This window comes from Tachypleus tridentatus, chromosome 2 (assembly GCF_004210375.1).
Source record: "Tachypleus tridentatus isolate NWPU-2018 chromosome 2, ASM421037v1, whole genome shotgun sequence".
In the NCBI taxonomy this organism is placed as follows: domain Eukaryota; kingdom Metazoa; phylum Arthropoda; class Merostomata; order Xiphosura; family Limulidae; genus Tachypleus; species Tachypleus tridentatus.
Genome location: NC_134826.1, coordinates 68,308,675 through 68,331,315, shown reverse-complemented (window position 1 = coordinate 68,331,315; position 22,641 = coordinate 68,308,675). Strand labels below are relative to the sequence as shown.

At 30.9% G+C, this 22,641-nt stretch overlaps 1 protein-coding gene across 16 annotated transcripts in view; it reads right to left on the bottom strand.

Annotated features, from left to right (window-relative positions):
* Positions 1-22,641, bottom strand: part of LOC143244120 (plasma membrane calcium-transporting ATPase 1-like) — a 119,943-nt gene that overhangs the window by 49,569 nt on the left and 47,733 nt on the right. For 13 of the 16 annotated variants that reach the window (XM_076488234.1, XM_076488235.1, XM_076488231.1 and 10 more), the window contains 7 exons: positions 21,682-21,734; positions 11,808-11,985; positions 9,318-9,518; positions 5,042-5,278; positions 4,118-4,243; positions 2,170-2,304; positions 1,412-1,450 (listed from right to left, as the gene is read on the bottom strand). In XM_076488234.1, coding sequence (XP_076344349.1) covers positions 1,412-1,450; positions 2,170-2,304; positions 4,118-4,243; positions 5,042-5,278; positions 9,318-9,518; positions 11,808-11,970 — 901 coding nt within the window. In that variant the 5' untranslated portion in view covers positions 11,971-11,985; positions 21,682-21,734. Of the gene's footprint in view, positions 1-458; positions 532-1,411; positions 1,451-2,169; positions 2,305-4,117; positions 4,244-5,041; positions 5,279-9,317; positions 9,519-11,807; positions 11,986-12,916; positions 13,049-21,681; positions 21,735-22,641 lie in introns of those variants that run through there. The other 3 variants (XM_076488238.1, XM_076488245.1, XM_076488246.1) reach the window with 3 other exon arrangements.

The following is a 22,641-nucleotide window of genomic DNA, read 5'->3' as shown; positions in this document are numbered from 1 at the left end:
AAAATCTTCTAAACCTTGTTTCCTGTAACAGTTCTATAACAAATCACATACTTGACAGTATACTAACAAACAGTGAACAGAGTGTTTTGGTTAATACTGACAGTGTTATCTTCCAGTTGTATTCTTGGTCAAGAAAAGGCAAGAAAACTTCTATTAGACATGCATCAACTATGCAAGATATTCCATCACTCTTTGTTAGGTTTAGGTTACTATTGACATACTCTAACATCCAGAAATAAAGGATTACAGTGTTTGATAAGTCTATAAAAGATGAAACCAAAATTTATCAGCCTTTAAGTATGAACCAATCCTTAAAGTAATTTGTTGAAAAAAAAAAACTTGCAAAAATGATTTCCACCAAACAAAAAAATTTGCTAAGAACAAATAAGCACTGACACAAATATACACTGTAAAGCAGAAGAAGTGATTAACCAAATATTAAATATAACAACACATACCACTAGTTGAAGTAACAGGAATAGCCAAAGGGAGACAATTCCTGGTTATTGTAAGCATCACTATGGCATGCTGCTAATATTAGAAAACAAAAAAATATATATATAACATAATCAAAACAAGGTAAATTAATCATGCATAAACTTAAGTTTATTATTATGTATAAGCCCAAAAAATGAAATGTCAAATTTATGTCCACTATTAATACAGAGTTCACCTGTAACTTCAGTAAATAAATTATAATCACAATTTCACACAATCCATGATAAATCCAAATAAATAACAAAGTATCATCTAATGTTTTTTAACACTGGTATTATCCAACATTTTAAACACTGGCATTATCTAACATATTAAACACTAGTATTATCTAATGTTTTTTAACATTAGTTTTAGCTAAAATGTTTTAAAACTAGCATTAGTTAAGAGTCTGTACTGAGATATTTTTTCAAGTTGTATTTTAAAAGTAAATACATGATTTAAAGATAATAAGAAAAATATCAAGGTACAAAACTCATTATATTCTCCAAATGTTCACTATTAAAAACAACAACAGAGACCTAATACAGAGTTACTTCTAAATTCCCACTAAGTACACTGAAGCATTTGGTCCAGTTTAAATGGTACTTTTTAGAAATTATACAACTTCAAAATAAAATTAATTTGACTCACTAAACATAAACTATATCTAAATTGCTATGTTGTATTTTGTTATCTTATGTTTTCATTTAAAGAAAAATAAACCAAAGGCATCACTAGGCACTTCAAAGATTTGGGCCTTGGACTCGACCCTGTTGAAATTTTCTACATTTCAGTATGATATTAATGAGGGATCTATATCTCGATTTTTCATGAGCAGCAATAGATTTGGAGCATAAAATTGAGGCATGGGCCCCATGTGCCAGTGCCTAGCAATGCTTCTGAAATAAACATTATGAGAATAAAGATAATTCACCTGTGGCACATTTCTTCTGCTTTTTCATCTTTTTTGCTTCTGTTGTCAGAGAAAAATTAGAATAGTTTGTAATCATCAGTAAACCAAGTGTATCATCTTCTAAACATTAAAACAAAAGCTTAAATTCTAGAATATTTCAGAAAAGTTACACTATATCAGTCTTGTATCTTTATACAAGTATCTCACTTAACCCTTGTTATAAGTTTCATCTTTAGCATCTTTACAGTAAAAATAGAATTAAAAATTCTTGCAAATGTCTTTGTACAAATTATTTGGTTGATAGTACAGTTACACTTTAAAGAAAAATGGACAAATAACTAACAAAATGTTCTGTTCTAAAACCAGCAGGATAAATGTAGGATCTTGGTTAAGAAACAAACTGATACATCAAACTGTCAAAATTAAATTTAATTTTCCTTCAAATTCCTTTCACATGAAAGGAAAACACGCAAAGAAAGTAATAGTATACAAAACAGGCTTGTCTTCCTAAGACAATAATTTAATTTTTAAACAGTTTTAGTTGTTTATTATTCAGTATAAGCCTTTTCTAAAGCTGTTTCATGAAATTAGCTTTCCTGCTAAAGTTTAATCTATAACCCAAGAGCTTCTAGGGCCCCCAAGATGAACCCACAACCCTGTTGTAATGGGTGTGTCTATGGTACATGTTCCCTTCCTAAGCTCAGTCAAGTAAACTTTGACCTCCTCCCCTACTTTCAATTTGCTTCCCACACCTGTGTATAAAAAGGATTGTGCCAAACCTTTCTTCTTTTTCTTATTTTCCTCTTCAGTCTCTGATGAAGCTGCTCCCAAAAGGGTGAAGATAACACCTGCCTGAGAACATTTACCAACTGCAGTTACCACCATCTTTCCACTCCCTTCCATTACATGTGTTCCTAACAGATTATAAAGTAAAACGTGAAGACACAATATAAACTTTCATACCAAAATATAAAAGTTTTCATAATAACATGTAACTATGGAATAAAATACCAGTATAACGTATGGTATGATACCAAGATGGAAAACTTTTTATAGAAGTAATCTGAAGGATTAAACACACGTACATCTTATTATATTTTGTGACAATATTTTATATTACAAAATTCAAAATGATTAATTCTTAAATCATAATCTTCCAAGTTACTTGCTGGTTAAATTATTTAAATCTACAAGACCAGTAAGTAATGTTATACTAATTTACTAAAATAATTACCTTAACTAAAATAATCATTTTATACAAAAAAATAATTTTGAACAACGAACAAATTGTTTTCTTTACACAACTTGATTGTTAATTTTTTTCTTGAGAATTTTATTTTGGAGCAAAACTCAAACTGTAATAATATCATTAAAACTTCTTCAAAAAAAAAAAAGACTTGAAAATTTACCAAAAATACTTTTTCAGATTTGATAAAATTACACTACAGATAATAAAAAGAAATTGTTATGATAAGTTATATAAAACTGTGTATGAATTCCTGAAAATCTGTTCCTTCACAGGCAATGAAGGTTTTTTTTTATTTGTTTTAGTTTTCTAGCTTTTTAGTTTTAAGTAATAGAAATCTTTTTAATGTAAGTTTAATTTCTATTTCATATTTGGTTTACATATTTTGTAAACTTTTGGTGCAAGTCATAACTAATAATCTATTGATTTCAAAAATTTGGAACTAAACCTTCAAATAAGTAATGAGAAATAGTAGATCTTAACAACTGACAGAGAATTAGACAACTTTATTTCACTCTTTAAACCAGAGCAAATGCTACTAGCATCCAACCTTAATTCATAGTTTATCTGTCAGATGGTGACAGCATCTGATAACGTGTCTCTCTTTGGCAGAAAACTAATCCAAACCAAGTTATTTTCTACCTTTTATAAATAGACCAGATATTTTATAAGGTATAGTAATAATTATTAGGACATCATAAATAATGCCAACATAACATGCATACAGTTACAGGTTTAAAGAGTTAATAATCATATAATGAATAAAATAAACACTTTATTTTACTTTAGAAATAACTGACAGGGTGATGAACAAAATATAATATAAAAAAATTTGGTAGGCTGTTTGAATTACTTTCTATAAATCCAACCTAGGACAACTTAAGCCTCAATTAACATACACAAAGTATTATAAGTACAGCAATTACAGATTAAAAACCTTTAGATAAGCATTAAATCTTGAAACATAAGTTCTTTATTTAAACCTTATGAAAATGTTCAAAATTAGCCTAATAATAACTTTTATTATTCCTTTACTTCACTTGGCTGATAAAGTTATCATTTCCTTATTGAATCAGAAAATAAATAATAGTTTCTGTTGTTTCTTCAGCTCTTCAGTAACTATCTTTGATAATTCTTTATGTAACCTCTTCTGGAATGTTAAGCTCTCTTGATTTGTTTGTTCATTGTTAAATGCAAAGTTATATGATGGACTATCTGTACTCTCTTCACCACAGGTATTGAAACCTGTTATGTAACATTACTTACCACTCAGCCACTGTGCAGCAAGTTTAGTTGAAGTATCTTATTATATCTACATTAGTTCTTAATAATTACCCAGAAAAGGCAGTGTTGTACTCGACATTTCAATTACGCACTCATGAAGACTTAATAAAACACACAATTAAATTGTTTATAATATCATAATTGATGGAGAACTAACAGGCTTTTGAACCTTAATTTCACTTGAAAGCATAATGTACCTGAATACAACATAGGATCATATTTTTCTCCCTTCTTTACATGGTCAGACTCCCCTGTCAAGGAGCTTTCATCAATCTTTAAATCATTGCTTTGAATTATAATTCCATCTGCAGGTAGAAGATCACCTATGAAACAAAAACATTAAAAAACCTAAGCAATGCTTGTTGTTAAAATAGTTAATTTATAGCAACAGTAAAAATTAAATATCAAACATGGTACATCAAATGCATTATTAGCTGTATATAATTCAAACCACATTTATCCACAACTTGACAATAACAATGAATTGCGAAACAGTACAATAAACTTGACAACAACAATGAACTCTGAAGCAGTACCATAAACTTGACAACAACAATGAATTTTGATGCAGTACTATAAACATGACAACAACAATGATTTGTGATGCAGTGCTTGGTAATTTATTGTACTTTATGTTGTTTGTTTAAACATTTTGGTCAATTAAACTACATCTTGTTATAAAGAAATGTTATTACAATCACAATTTTTTCTAGCTATAAAAGTTTAATCTCAGTTGATTGGTAGTTGTTAATATGTTTTAATACTTTTAGGAACCAATCTTTCTGAGCAAAGATACCTTCTATTTTTCTTAATGTGATAAATCCATATTTTCTTGTAAAAACCATTAAAACAAAAAAAAAGTCAAAGGTTTTGTCTGCTTTGTTCAATGAAACATAACTTATGAGTCATTAAAACAAAAAATTAAAACAAAAAAAGTTTTGTCTGCTTTGTTCAATGAAACATAACTTATGAGTCATTAAAACAAAAAAAAGAGTCAAAAGTTTTGTCTGCTTTGTTCAATGAAACATAACTTATGAGTCATTAAAACAAAAAAAGAGTCAAAAGTTTTGTCTGCTTTGTTCAATGAAACATAACTTATGAAACAAAGTTATACTACTTACCATACTTCACTTGGCAAATATCACCAACCACTATTTCACTAACTGGAATTTGGTGCACTTCTCCTCCTCTAATAACGGCAAATTTGTGCTCATGTTCAATACGATTCTGTAGACTACGGAACTGCTGTTCCTTAGTGTAATCATTAAAGGCTGTTACTAGGACAACAATAACAACAGAAACTAAGATAGCAGCTCCTTCTATCCACCCTGCTTCACCTTCCCCTTCATCCTGAGCAACTGGAAGAAAGAGAAAAAATCCTGTATAACATGTCTCTCCGTCTTTTTATATAACAAATAAAACATGCCTTTAAATACACCGTTTATAAAACATCTATTCTTATTATGTAATGTAACAAATAAAACATCACTTTGAATAAACCCTTTATAATACATCTATTCTTATAATGTAACAAATAAAACATCCCTTTGAATAAACCCTTTATAAAACATCTATTCTTATAATGTAACAAATAAAACATCCCTTCGAATAAACCCTTTATAAAACATCTATTCTTATAATGTAACAAATAAAACATCCCTTTGAATAAACCATTTATAACACATCTATTATTAGTATGTAACAAATAAAACATCCCTTCAAATAAACCCTTTATAATACATCTATTCTTATAATGTAACAAATAAAACATCCCTTCGAATAAACCCTTTATAAAACATCTATTATTAGTATGTAACAAATAAAACATCCCTTCGAATAAACCCTTTATAAAACATCTATTCTTATAATGTAACAAATAAAACATCCCTTCGAATAAACCCTTTATAAAACATCTATTATTAGTATGTAACAAATAAAACATCCCTTCGAATAAACCCTTTATAAAACATCTATTATTAGTATGTAACAAATAAAACATCCCTTCGAATAAACCCTTTATAAAACATCTATTATTAGTATGTAACAAATAAAACATCCCTTCGAATAAACCCTTTATAAAACATCTATTATTAGTATGTAACAAATAAAACATCCCTTCGAATAAACCCTTTATAAAACATCTATTATTAGTATGTAACAAATAAAACATCCCTTTAAATAAACACTTTATAAAACATCTATTCTTATTATGTAATGTAACAAATGAAACATCCATTTGAATAAACACTTTATAACACATCCTCTCTTATTATGTAATCTACCAAATAAAACATCCATTTGAATAAACCCTTTATAACACATCTATTCTTATTATGTAATGTAACAAATAAAACATCCCTTTGAATAAACCCTTTATAACACATCTATTCTTATTAAGTAACAAATAAAACATGCATTTAAATAAACCCTTTATAACACATCTATTCTTATTAAGTAACAAATAAAACAACCCTTTATAACACATTTATTCTTATTATGTAACAAAGAAAATATGCCTTTAAATAAACCCTTTATAACACATCTATTCTTATTATGTAACAAATAAAACATGCATTTAAATAAACCCTTTATAATGCATCTATTCTTATGTAATGCAACAAAACATGCCTTTAAATAAACCCTTTATAAAACATCTATTCTTATTATGTAACAAATAAAACAACCCTTTTATAACACATTTATTCTTATTATGTAACAAATAAAACAACCCTTTTATAACACATCTATTCTTATTATGTAACAAATAAAATATGCCTTTAAATAAACCCTTTATAAAACATCTATTCTTATTATGTAACAAATAAAACTTCCCTTTAAATAAACCCTTTATAAAACATCTATTCTTATTACATAACAAATAAAATATGCCTTTAAATAAACCCTTTATAAAACATCTATTCTTATTACATAACAAATAAAACATGCCTCTAAATAAAACCTTTATAACACATCTATTTTTTTTTATGTAACAAGTAAATGCTGTTTAACATGTCTCTTATTCTTAGCATGTAACAAATAAAGATATCTTAAAATTAAGTTGAACTCTGAAATAATATAATCTATTAGTGGAATGCAATATTTTATTCCTTATTTTAAACTGATAAAAAACCTAAGTAAATGTTTTGATATGATAATAACTAATGTTTTAGACTTAAGGTCCATCAATTTTTTTTTCACAACAAGGTCACCTCTCTTCTTATATATATACATTTCATAAATAAATATTTTAAAGAAGAATAAAAATCCTGTCTATTTAACATCAAGATGATGAATGAACAAAACTGATAAAATTAATTAATAACAACATAAATAATTATAAAAATAACTCTGTTGAAACTACACCAAACAGCCAAACATCTGTTAAAAAAACGGGTTTGGAGGAGTGTGGACACTTGAAATAGGTGAATTAAACATGGCCATATTGTAGGTAAACTTTCAGTGTTATAAAAAATTTTTTTCTAAACATTTGGATAAAATAAATACACAAATACATGAAATATCTTTAACAACACTGTTTAGAAGGTTTAACACATGAAATTCATTTCCTTGATAAAACGGTCTCCCAGACTATGTTGCACAGATATGTAAATATAATTCTGAGCTATATTCAATCCGTAAATCAATATTCTTAAATATTATTAGCTAATCATTTTTTGTAAAATTAGTATTTTAATTATACTAATTACATTTTTGAACTCATAACACAACATATAACACAAAACAAAAAGAAAGAAACAATCTGACTTTTTACCTGTAATTTCTGGAATTTATGAATGCCACAAAGAAGAGAAAAATGTAATATTAGACATCACAAATATAAAAAAAAATATTGAACAATAAAAATAAATTAGTGATTGTTACAAGCAAATATTTTTATGACAATAACTATGTAAAAACTGAGAATGGAATTGTTTGGCTTCCCAAGTTATGTTACTTTTGTTATTATTAAAATCCAAAAGATTTTCAAAACAAGTAATGTATGATGATTTTATTTCACCACACTTACTGAGTCTACATAGCTCACACTTCACTGGAAGTTTTAAAAGCTGTCACTTACCAGCATTGGATTACCTCAATTACAGCATCAAGACATTCTTATACGACATAGTAGAGAAAATACAAGATGAAGATCTTTTAGGTTTGGTAATCAGGTTTCACATACATTATAAAATGAAATTTATGTAGATACAAATATTTAAAAACTTGTTAGCAAACAAATGGTAAGTAACTGTACAATTTGAAGTAAAGGATGTTGGCAAAGTCTGAAAATTTTGACAAGAAAGAAGGTCAATGACCATAAAGCTTTACTTAACTTAAAATAAACAAACACATAAACAAAAAAGTACAATAACAGGTCCAGATTTCATCTTCATGATAAAACAGAAATACTGAACATTTGCTATAATATTACAGAAACTAAGTATATTTTAATTAACTATAAAACACCCATACTTCTCCTATATGTATTTACTACAACAGGAATAAGTTCTGTTCTTTTCAAGAGGTGACAGCAATATTTTAATCATTTAACTAATCTGTCATTCAATGTTATATGTGTTTGAACATTAACATGTTAAAATATTACACACTTCTGACTTCTCTAATTCACTAAACATATAGACTAGACTACTCACTGTTCTATAATAAATATATTTTTGCTTTTAAAACTAGAGTAGCTCAAGTGAAATCATGTGTTTAGTCATAAGCTACAATATTTGTACTTCAGAAAGAACCTGTTATTCACAAAAGTACTAATGTGTTACATACACAGGTATTAATGTGTTATATAAAAGTAAAATCCTAAATCTAAAGAACAAGAAATTGCAATAATCTCATTAACATATCGACTACAAATCTACTTTATTCTTAGTTCCATCACCAAACTCAGCACAAACAAGCAACATGCCAGAAAAATTCACAAAAACACCAAACTGAATGTACTAATTGTTTTTCATTGTTAAACACAATGCTAAACAAACTATATTTGTTGTACTAACAAAATCCTATTTTTAACATGATGAATCCATGGCCTTACTATTTAGCTACTGGAATGAGGTGATACCCATTTTGATTATAGCATCAACAGGAAAGCAGAATAACTTATTATTGAGGGAACTCAGGCAAAAAAAGAAGTTTCCTCATGTACATAGTGGCTACAAGAATACATCATGTTCTTCAACATTAAGTTTTATAGTTTCCTATTGTATATAAAACACTAATAACTACAAGAACACACGTTCTTCAACATTAAGATTCAAAGTTTCCTTCTGTATATAAAATGCTAATAACTACAAGAACACATCATGTTCTTCAACATTAAGTTTTTAATGTTTCCTTGTGTACATAAGACACCTAGTAACTAGAAAAATAACTTACCTTCATCTTCTAAATTTGCTGGTGGCTCATAAAAAGCCAGACCTAGTGATATAAAGGCAGCAACTTGTAAAATAATGAGGGTTACATCTTGAAGTGCTTCCCACACTAGCTGTAAAAATGTTTTGGGAGGTTTTGGTGGAATGACATTAGCACCAAAGGTTTCCCGCCTATGTTCAAGGTCTGCTGCCGAACCACTTAAACCTACAAAAGAATCATACAGGTAAGAGAAAGGATTTGATACTCCCTCCTTAGTATTCACAAGAGAGATGTAACTATAGATACAACAAAAACATCCCCTATAAATTTCTAAAATATCGTTAAAGTAAACATTTCAATCACAACAAATATTGGAAGTTACCAACATACTGTTATGTTTCATGTAGGTGTGCCGTTCTGTAGTGATGACCATCACGTTTAATGTAGATGCGCTGTTCTGTAGCGACGACTGTCACGTTTAATGTAGATACACTGTCCTGTAGTGACATCTGTCACTTTTAAGGTATATATGCTCTTCTGCAGTGATGACTGTCATGTTTAATGTATCTGGTCATCCCATAAGTAATGTCATTTTATCGAATAGGATAAGTAAATGCATATTTCTTGACTAAATGAAGTTATTCTCAAAGTCATATAAGTGATGTTGAATGAATTAAAACCATTAATGTAAGACAGTTGAGAGGAGAACATAAGGCATATAATGTTTTACGAATTCAGAAAAGGAAAAAGTGCTACAGAAGCTACAGAAAGCAATCAAGGGATGTACAACAATAACATTGTGAATGTGAGGAAGTGTCAAGGATGGTTCAGTAAGTTTAGAATTGCTGACTGCAGTTTGACAAACGCAGCTCACACTGTTCAGTTTGATAATGACCTGCTTCTAGCAGCACTTGAGAAGAATTGTGTTGTAACTTTTGAAGAATTTCCACAGAAAATCAATTCATCTCCTTCCATTGTCCATCGACATTTGCAACCACATGATTTCAAAGTTGGAATAATAGGTACCACATAAGTTGTCAGCTGATAATCTGAGAGAACGAGTAGACATCTGCTCATCTCTTCATTCTCATGAACTTGAAGCTTCATGTTTGAATAACCTAGTGACTGGAGTTGAGAAGTGGGTACTCTATCAAAATGTTAAGTGCTGCCAATAGCAGATTAGTGCAGGAGAACTAAGCCACAGCCATAAACGAACCTGCACCATAGGAAGGTTTTGCTTAGTGTTTGGTGGGATAAAGGTGGTGTTACAACCAAACCAGACAATCACTGCTGAGATACTGTCAGCAACTGGATTAACTGAACACTACACTCCAAGAAAAAAAGAGAGAAAGAGAGAGAGAGAGACCTGCTTTGGTGAAACGAAAATGAATTGTTTTCCATAATGACAACACACATCCTCACACAGCTAGGATCACTTCCAGAAAAACTGAAGAGCTTGGCTGGAAGAAAGTTCCCCATCCCACTTATTCTCCTGATCTTTCTCCTTCAGAACACCATCTTTTCAGAAGCTTGCAATATCATCTAAATGAAAAACAGTTTACTTCTATGAATGAGTTAAAAATTGCCTTTGTACCTTTTTTGTCTCAAAAACCACCTGATTTTTATAAGTGTAGTATTGAAAATCTTTTGAGACAGTGGCAAACTGTTACTGAAAGTGATGAAAAATATATAATTAATTAATGTTTCTATACAAGTTCTTTTTTTCTCTCTTTAAAACTTAAGTGTTACAAATGGCATTACTCATGGGAGGATTATAGTTGTTTTCTTTTTATTAACTATACATATGTGTGCCAACAATAACAAGAGTGGGGCACATGTAAACGTGATTCAATTTTATTACTCATTGGGATACCTATCACTTTACTCTTAAATCTCATTAAATGCCCAAAGTAGCACATTCTCTGCTTCATATATATATACACACTGGTATCCTTTTGGGTGAAAAAAAGAGAAAGAATAAATAGGAATGCAAGAGAGCAGAGTTTCGTGAAATCATTGGAGTGATAAGGTTTGTCATTTTTTTTTGTATGTTTATCCGGAAAAGTCACAAATTACTTAGATAAAAATTCGTTGAAATAGTGAAATTTCGATTTACTTCATAAAAACATATATTGCATATAATACATTTTAGTTTTGCTCAGCCAATACTATGAAATTGTTATTGTTAATATTCAAACACTTTAAAAGTGCTTTTAAACGGGCGATGATGTTTATGGTCGTCATTTTGTTTCATCATGATCCATTATACTACGCCTTATGCAATAAGAAATGTTTTTCAAATTCCAGGGGCATTCAGAAAGTAAATGTAAGTCTAGAATTCATTAGTTTGATATTTTACTTTACTATTTATATAGTTTATGTAACAAGAAAGAAACTACTTTCTAAAAGACTGATCCCTGTAAAAAATAGTTGATTATACATTTGAAGGTGTTCTTTCAGCGATTTGTTTTTGCATCTTATATACCTATATACTAAAAAACGTCATAAACTCACCCTCTGTTGGTGACGTATACAACTTCCTACAAATTTCGTGTACGCTTCCATATCTTTCTACAATTGTTTCAATGGCCTCAAAACCTCTTGTTTCCATAAGTTCCTGAAGCTCCTTACATATAAGGCCATACTGAGTAGGCCTTCCATCTGTGGCTCCTTCCATCACACAACAATTAGTCTGAAATACACACAAAAAGAAGGACAAAACTTTATAACCCCACGAGTCTCTGATTTATATTCAAACTTAAATACTTATTTCTAAATCATTCTTTACGTATACGTGTAACACAGCTCTGGCACCTTTTTTTGCTTTACAATGCAGACATATTTACAAGGTCTTGTGGTTGTTTCAAATCAGAGAAGTGGTTATGGCCTCACTTTGTCAAAATAGATAAAATGTAATATAAATACAGCATCATTAGCAAATGTATTACTAAAAATAATGAACTTCCCACGATGGCCACATTGGAAACCTACCTTCAATTCTATGGTTCCCAAATACAGTCACGCCTTTATTGCGAAACTACGTGATCACCACGATCCAAGAATACAAAGCCACACCTTTACTTAGATTAGTGAATACAAAGCCACACCTTTACTTAGATTAGTGAATACAAAGCCACGCCTTTACTTAGATTAGTGAATACAAAGCCACGCCTTTACTTAGATTACTGAATACAAAGCCACGCCTTTACTTAGATTACTGAATACAAAGCCACGCCTTTACTGCGATCCGAGAATACAAAGCCACACCTTTACTGTGATCCATGAACACACAATCACACGTTTTCTGCTATTAACTCCATTACTAATATTTTACACAGTATACAACATAATAATTTAATTAATACGAACAATTAATAGTATCAATCGGTTTCCGTTACTTAACATAAATCTCATGATGCAGGTATTTATTTGTAACATTTCACTTTCAGTAAACAAGCATTAAAATACAAGTATTATATATAAATATTTATAGTTATGTAAATACATAGATAAATTTACAGTCTCAACATTTAAAATAAGTGTCTTTCTACCCACTCCTAAGTACCTACTCAGTAACCGACAGTAAGGATTAACATTTCTCCGTTAGAAGTGCAGTGACTTACTTTTTCTATAGCTCCATACTACGTTTACAAAAATTACTAACTGAAATCTGTAATGTTTTCCATACTATTCTGACTCGCAATCTTTAAATATCGTATTTATTACTCTCCCTGCACCACACTTCGAATCGATATCCAAAGCACATGGCGATCTCTCAGAAAGTGACGTCTACAATTTGAAACGTAACACCTCTCGTTACCTCGAAAAAGTGAAGCGGTTTTTTGAATATGATCCGCACGCCTAAGAAAATAGTCCTCTAGTGCAGTTCTTTCTCGATTCGTAAATCCAACATGTATATTACGGCCTAACAACTAGAGACAATGCTGACAATACTTCCAATTTTGTGTTGTAATAAAAACATTTTATGGTATTAGTAGACAGTGCTTTACTTTTTTTTTTAATCTATGCTGGATACCACGAGACAAACAGCTGGTTTATTTTCGACTAAATACCTTAACTACAAATATTTTATGATAGTTTCGTACGAAGTACTAGTTAGATTATGATATACAACAATATGCAGTTTGTTTAATTACATTATATTCAGTACAGCAGAAAATATATTTCAGATCACCTGTTGTCTGTTTTTGTTCTTTTCCAAAAAATATCTAGGGTCCTCTTAAGGACACCAGATTCCTAGTAGGCTAACCTTGGGCGAGTGCCATCACTTCTTCACATTATTTGGAGGAATAGGCACTGGGTATTCCTATAACCTACCAAAAAATAACGTTTTTTTTTATTCACTATATGAATGAACCGACAGTCTGCTTGCTTGTTATATAAATTCGCAATGGCTATCTGCATTAGTCGTTCCCGAGTTTAGATTGATAGACCAGAGGGAAGACAGCTAGTAACGAACATCCATCGACTACTCTTAGAATACTATCGTTTGATCGAACAGTGAGACTTCACTGTCACTTTTATAACACGCCCATATTCTTTAAGTGCGGAGCAGGTTTTTGTGGGAATGGGACGCGAGCACGAAGATTCACAATTTCGTAACTAACCTAAACAATAGGCCACACTTTGTTCATGAATAAAACAAAAGAAGAAAGCTAGCGCGAAGGAAAAAACTAAAAATGTTGGAAATAGTTTTCCTGTCACGTTTCAAACATAGGTATATATGAAAATCGGTTAACAAATAAAATCGAAAATATATCAAACTGTTTCAATACCTGTATCTACACTTACCTAACATTTTACACTGTTCAAATTTCTATTAAAACAAGACTTAAAGCAGACTTGGTTTAATAACACTAGAAAATGTACAATTACATTTAAAATTTCATTCACTTATTGCCTATTGGAGAAAAATATGGTAGCCATATTGATCGTATCCAATGGAATCCACATTTCTTGTCATTCCTACGATCCAATGAAATTAAATGCGTATTTCTACTCATGAAACGACTTCTAAGCACTGGTACTAAAGTGATAATAAGGTTTGGTTCAAAAATTACATTTTCCAGATTATCCGATAATCGACAAATTACTTCACCACAAATAATCTGCCTGAAGGATTGTGGGGAATTGAAAAAAACATCGCTGATATACACTTTTTAACATGTAGTTAAAAATACAACAATACTGACTTCATTTTTTTTCATGCACGCAAATCATACAGGAGTGTTAGGCGTAGTGAAGTTTCCAAGCGTATCTACTCCGACACGGTTTGTAAAGATTGCCGGAAACATGAGGCACAAGATATTAATGTCATACTTGTTTCTACTTTAGTTATAAACTGGTCTTGAATATTAAATAATTAATAAGCACAAAACGTTCTGTTACACGAGGTATATTCTAAATAACGTTTGTTGTGGATGGAGTAAATTTTTTTCTGTTTTTAACCTACACTACATGCATTTACTAGCAGCCTACACCACAATATATGTGCATGCATAAATATGTTACGTTATGTTTAGGAATGGTGAATTCTTTCCAGCTTGTATCTTACGTTTGTAATGTTTTATCACTAATACTTATCTACGAACTAATTTTAAATTGCACCTATTTATGTCCTTATGCTCACTTGATTATTTTTTTTTTCAAAATATCTGACAAAACAAATAGAAAATGTATTATTAAATGTAGATTAAGACCGTCGCAAAACACACATAGTGAAATGTTTTTGGAAAAGATTCGTGGAAGACCCTAAAAGCAGGGAATCAAAACGGTATGAGGGTCTCGAGTTTAACTGGATGGAATTACTTTAAAATTAGTATTAACCGTTCATGGCTAGACACAAGAATTTACATTAAAACCTAACACAGACAATGTACGGGAATGTTCGTAAAAAGCAACTCTGATTGAAATTTTTTAAAGTTTTTGTGCTCCAGACACTGTTTCAATTTTCACTAAATCGAAAGGCATAATAAGATCTGTATTTATAGAAATTCTAAATATTCTTTATATTGTGAACTTTTAACAGATAAGCCTAAGGAAGGGCATACGATCGAAACGTAATAAATAAAACACGTTTTTGTTGTTGACGTGCGTTTTCCCTATATTTCTTTGTGTTTTACCACGTCCTGCGCTCTTTTTTCTAAAGAGTAGATTGTTGATTGATTATTAAATCAGTTAGTTTAGCGTTTTAAATTTTGAGTCTGTTTTTTCAATGAAATTATAATAGCTAAACTTAGTAGTACCACACATAAACGAGGAGTAACTGTTTATTGTTACTTTCGCCGTTAGGCCTATTGATAACTACGTGGAACGCTATAGATGTTTTACTTGTAATTAGAGAAATAAAATCCTGTCATTATAATTAATAGATTTCGCATTATCCTTTACTATACAATAATAATAATAAACAATCTGACCAATAAAACACAGTAGATTATCAATCACACCTCTGATAAAATTAGTACATTTTGTAAAAGAGGATTATCTGCGCTATATACCTAATTTAACAGTGTAACATTAGAAGGAAGGCGGTTAGTCATCACCACCCACCGCCAACTCTTGGGCTACTCTTTTACCAATGAATAGTAGGGCTGGTCGTCACATTATAACGCCCCCACGGCTGAAAGGGGGAGCATGTTTGGTGCGACGGGAATTCGAAACCGTAACCACGAACTTCGTATTTAGTTTATTGCGCAATTTTTAAATAGATATAATTAGAACTGTATAGATACTTCTAAAATATTAAAGTTACTCTCTTGTTTCTGCTGATATTGTTACTAAATTATGTGTTATACTACTGACTGTAATAAATAGTCCTAATACATTTTTTATATAAGCTCGTGCTTCTATCTTGCTTCAGAAACCATTTCTTCTGTTTATGAATATGTTCAAACTAATCAGTCTGGAAATCCACATCAACTGTAGCTACGTAACGAATGATGTTAAAATATAAAGTAGATCATCAGCTTAAAAATCGGTGTACGTAGAAATGATTGAGGCCATAACAATGCAAAATTTTATAACTTAAGAATCACGTACAAAACATTAAATCCGGCTTCCAACTCGTAAATCGATAACAAAATACTAGAATAACTACAACGAGTTATGACTTCCATGCTTACAGTTTAAATATCAAACATTGCCTTTGCTTTGAAAACCGATAGGCTTAATAATCTTTAACCCCACTTCACATTTCTGTTATTTTGTGCATTTTGCATTACAACTCACAGGTGTTTAAAAAGAGCATTTCATATATATCTTTTGTTTCCCACAATTCACTGGTCCTCTGCTGAATACCAGATTTGATCTTTATATGGAATACAAGACTTTAAAAGTTAGCTTAAACACCAAAAGACTCGAAATTTTGGAACTTAATAGGCCTAACATTTATAATTAAAATAACGTAAACCTCAGATTCTTCGTTTGTTTTTGTTTTTTGAATTTCACGCAAAGCAACACGAGGGCTATCTGCGCTAGCCGTCTCTAAGTTAGCAGTGTAAGACTAGATGGAAGGTAGCTAGTCATCACAACTCACCGCCAACTCTTGGGCTACTCTTTTACCAACAAACAGTGGGATTGAACGTCACATTATAACGCCCCCACAGCTGAAAAGGCGAGCATGTTTGGTGTAAGGGGGATTCGAATCTGCATCCCTCAGATTACGATCTCCTCTTGTTTCTCGTACGTGATACAAAACGAAGATCTGCAGTTTACTTGATTTTATTACAAATGTTAAGCTTTTTATCATTATAAAGTATATTATACATCATTAAATTAACGTTTAAAAACTTAGTAAATTGTTGTGAAAATAGTTTTCAGCATAAGTTATATAAAAACGACTAGTTTTATAATCATGTACATTTTTCTTATAGACAAGAAAAAACTACTAGACTTCTCAGCAAATAATGTTCTGCTGAAGTTACGAAATGATCATACAGTATAACAAAATATATCTTTTACGTGTAATTAATGATGAAAAATTCGGTTTAATATCTCCATATTTTACAAAAAAGCAGATTAAATACAGAAGAGAATTTTCAATAGCCGCAACACTGAAATTATTTTAAGGATTAGAGTAAACTAATCTATATATTTTTTCTTTTTATTGGTTATATTGTTGTGTGTCAAAAATACCCAATACGATTTTTTACTCATCAGGATCTCTATAAGCCTACCCTCAAAATGAAATTCTTTTAGTCCAGATAAGAATATATTACTCTATGAGACGCTGGGCATGGCCAAATACATCATTCGAAAGGGTTTGGCATCCTAAATTTAAAACTGTAGCAATGTCTAATATCGGTCGAAAGATGACGGAGTCATGAAATAAAAGTTTGTACTTGGATAAAAATTCAAAAACTCAGAGCCGTTCTATCAGTTGCTATGCCGCGGATAAAAATACAAAACATCAAATACCAAAAACTGGAAGTTATGTAGCTATTGTCTGTTTCACTTATTATTGTGGTATTTAGTTAATAAAAGTAATGAACCGTTTAACTTATAATTATTTATTGTTACAAAACCAAGGTATTCTGCAATAATAAATACTTCTGGTTTAAATGGCGTATTACTTTTGTTAATTAGGTAGTTCTTGTTCTGTAATAATAAATAATTGTGGTTTAAACGGTTTATTTTATTAATTAGGTAGTCCTTGTTACATTTATTTAATTACTTGTTGAAATTTAAAGAACATGTTATGTTAAACACGAGTTTTGTTTGTTTGTTAACTAAATGGTTACACAATGAACTATCTATGTTGATTCCACTACGAGTATCGAAACCTGGCTTTCAGCGGTATGATCCCCCGAAACTTTCTACTGAATCACTGCGGAGAGAGGTATACATCAGGCTCAGAACAATACATAAGTTTGGCTAACATGAAGGACAGGTGAAGAAGGATAAAGTCAATTAATGAGTATAGAATGCTGGGGGAACTATCTTGCCTTGTGTGTTAATAACAGTTATTCTTTTTCAGTCATTACAGTGACACACACAGGGACATATGACTAAATGTTTCGTTAGCGTGGTAACTATATTCCATCATTTGGTAGCCAACATCTATAATAAATAATACACGAGAGGTTGGTTTCACCGAACCAACAAGCAAGCTACAAAAGGGCTAACTACAGTAGCTCTTCCCTGATATTGAAGTGTTAGACTACAGGAATTGGCTAGTAAAAAAAATAAAACTAATGGTCAACTCTGCTATCGGATAGAGGGATTTGAACAGCAATCTTATAACGCTTTCATGATCTCAGAGTGCCGATCGCGATTTTACGATAACGGGACGCGAACCATGGAAAATCGGATTGTCAGATAATTACACTAACCACTACATTATCATTATCATTCTCCATTGATACTTTAATTAACTAATGTATATATAAACAAAAAGACTGATCCTTGTGTGTTTCACAACGACTACCTCACGTTAAGAATTCGTGTACGACGTTGGACGATTAACTGCACTCACAGTGCGAAACAAACAACAAAAATCGTTGTATTAAAGTTCTTAAGTTCATCCTCTAACACTTAATTTGTATAAAAACACCTTAATTCCCTATTTCTTAGTAATCCAAATAAAATGTAACATCATAGTTTATATAGAGCATGACCAGAGAGATGTACATGATCAAACTGTACATAAGCACAGCGGTGTTTGGGTATAATTATGATGTTTCTTGTCCATTAGATTATCTCAACAATCAATAAACGTACCAATCAAACTCTGCCTTTACAGGATTATAAAGTCGTTGACAGTCTAGATCCAAGAATTCCTACTGCTTTCTTACAGAGATATAAAGTTGTTGACAGTCTAGGTCCAAGAGTTCCTACTGCCTTTTTGAAGGTTTATAAAGTTGTTAATAGTCTAGATCTAATAGTACCTACTTCCTTTTTGCAGGGTTATAAAGTTGTTAATAGTCTAGATCTAATAGTTCCTACTGCCTTTTTGCAGGGTTATAAAGTTGTTAATAGTCTAGATGTAATAGTTCCTACTGCCTTTTTGCAGGGTTATAAAGTTGTTAACGTTCTAGGTCCAGGATGTTCATACTGCCTCTTTCAAACCAGTTTGTAATAATTTAGGATCTTTCTTGAACTGGTTTCTCCTCTTCCATTATTATTTTACACACATAAAAAACAAACAGTATGAGGTAAAGTGGTTTTAAATGTTTAACCTACATATCTGTACGTCAGTCGACTTATATCTCTATAAATGTAAGTGAACTGACGTATATCTCTAAATCTGTAAATCAATCGACATATCTCCATATCTGTAAGTCAATCATCCACAGAAAAAGATATGTAATCTTCAAAGTTTTGTGTACAAACTGGAGCGGATCTGTTTAAGTTGTCTGTTTTCTGGAATTTCACCATTAAAATTGTTACATCTAATGGAAGAAGACAGAACAATATATGTAACCAACATGGCTCTGTGTTCGGAGATAAATAGAATTTTCGTCTGTGTACTGTGTAGCTCGAAAGTAAAATTTAAAGTTTTAATGAAGGCAATGTTTTAAAAACATATTTCAATCATATAAGGGAAGCATATTTTTATTATTATTTTACTCACGTCTTAGTAATAAAGAGGTCTAATATCAAATCGATAATGTGCTGGCAAAGTGCCCAGTGACGACTGAAGCCAATACAGCGAGTTGAGTTGGTTTGCTAATAGAAAAAAATTGGTTTACCTACTAAAACCCATTATTTCCTAAAATGTGTATCACTCAGTGAATTTTTGCACAAACTATTACATAATGCGTTTGCTGTAATGCACCTACAATGTGCTCATTTCTCGTTGTAATGACAAACTAATCCTGAACGTGATTACTTGTCATGTCGAAAATTTTCTCCCAGTGTAATTAAGGAACAGATAGTTGATTACAATGTTCTCAATGAAAAAATAAATATATAAAGTTGTGTAACAAAGATTACTAACCAATATTGGCATTTACATATACCCGTTTTAGTAACAATGTTCTGCAATCTTAATGAAAACTCGGACCTATTAGAAATTCACGAAATATTACAAGTTCATACGTAAGGGTTCAAGCAAGTATTAATAGTAGTCACACACAGATGTAAAACTGATCACTAGAACTTGTGCTTTTAAACACAATAAAAATAGTTACAACATGATCGAAAGAAAAGTTAAGATTTTTTATCTTGTATTTTCTTGATTCAACATCCTAAGATAGCTGGCATGTACGTTACAAAGGAATATTATATGAAGACATACTTGGTCGATCACATGGTTACTACATGGCCTGAACTTATGAGTTAAATATCCCACAAGGTAAGTATATACATTATGACAACTTTACTAAAAGCGCAACCTTACTGACCTCTATTTTAATGTTTTAACCAGCTACAGATAATTCACATTATCTATTTATGTCTTTTCTTTAATGCATGCTCATAATATTTATATAATACCCCTTCTCCCCAGAATTCACAATATCTATAGTATGTTTTGTCTCTGTCCAATACTCGATTTTTAAATGTTACTTGTCTTTCTTCCCAATATTCAATATGTTAAATGTCCCTATGTTGTCAATACTCGAAATACACGTTACACACCATATTTCTCAAAAATTGGAAATATATGTTATTTGTATCTCTAAGTTTTTACTTTCCACAAAGACTTATCTATAAAACGATAATGTTGCAGTATATCAAGGACTAACAACAATATAAAATATAACAATGCTGCACTATCTTAGGGACTAAGAACAATATAAGATACAACAACGCTGCGCTATCTTAGGGTCTAAGAACAATACAAGATACAACAACGCTGCGCTATCTTAGGAACTAAGAACAATACAAGATACAACAACGCTGCGCTATCTTAGGGACTAAGAACAATATAAGATATAACAATGCTGCACTATCTTAGGGACTAAGAAAAATATAATCCACCATGCATAAACACATGATGAAAGTCCACATTAAAGTAAACTGAAGCTTTATTCTTCTACCTGCTAGCGGAGATTTGATGACGTATATCTGGGAAGATGAAACACGCGCAGAAAATCATAAAGATACCAATTACAGAAACTTGATTTGAAAAGCTTTTCTCTCATATGAGAATTAGCACATTCTTATCTCAAGAGTTTTTCGTACTGTGCATATTAATATTCGAAGTAATTTATTAAACAAATGTTCAAACAACTGTCAACCACAAATTAAAACAACTATAAGTAATCGAAGAAAGGGACAACAATACAGTATTTTGATTGGACAACAGCTGTAAAAATACGCGCAACGATTTATAAATATCCGTCGTAAAGCCCTTTTAAACCTTCAAGTTAAACCGTGAAAATGTAACAAAATCTTAAGGCATTTCAAAAGAACGTGAACTTACCTTTTATGTATGGCATCTAAGAAAAGAAATCACATATCAGGACCACATGTTTTCTGGAAAAAAAAAAGGAAAAATAACGCGTCAAAACAATATAAACCTCACACAAGTTATACACCATCCAAACATCGTGCATTAAAATGTGATAATGAACTCATGTTGTTTACACTAAAAAAAAAGTTTTGTAAATTATGTTCTGCTGTTTATGAAGATAAATTTAAAAAATATTTAAGTGCACAAATCTGCAACAAATAGTAAATACACCTTAAAACAAGAACTAAAATGTGCACACATCTGCAACAAATAGTAAATACACCTTAAAACAAGAACTAAAATGTACACACATCTGCAGAGTTAATACACCTTAAAACAACAACTAAACCACAGATAGCCCTCCAGTAGCTTTGTGCGAAATTTCAAAAAACAATCAAAACAAACTACAACTAAAATGTGCACACATCTGCAGAGTTAATACACCTTAAAACAACTAAAATGTGCACACATCTGCAAAGAGTTAATACACCTTAAAACATCAATTAAAATGTGCACACATCTGCATCAAATAGTAAATGCTACAACACCTTAAAACAACAACTAAAATGTGCACACATCTGCATCAAATAGTAAATGCTACAACACCTTAAAACAACAACTAAAATGTGCACACATCCACAACAGAGTGAATCTTATATACAGCCGGGCTTACTCGTTACAACTGATGGTAATAACAAGCCTTCCGTTATTGAAGATTAATGAAGAGAAAGATTTGTATAAAGTTCTGTTGTTGATTTCTGTGTAATTATATGATTAAAGAAAGCTGAGTTCACTTAATGGCGTTTCATTTCTTAGACGCTTAAATAACAATCACCCACGGATCTTAATAGAACACGAACTCTGTTCACAAAACTAACGGAAATAAACTCAATGACTGAAGATTAAATTCGCTAACTCAATAACCAGTAA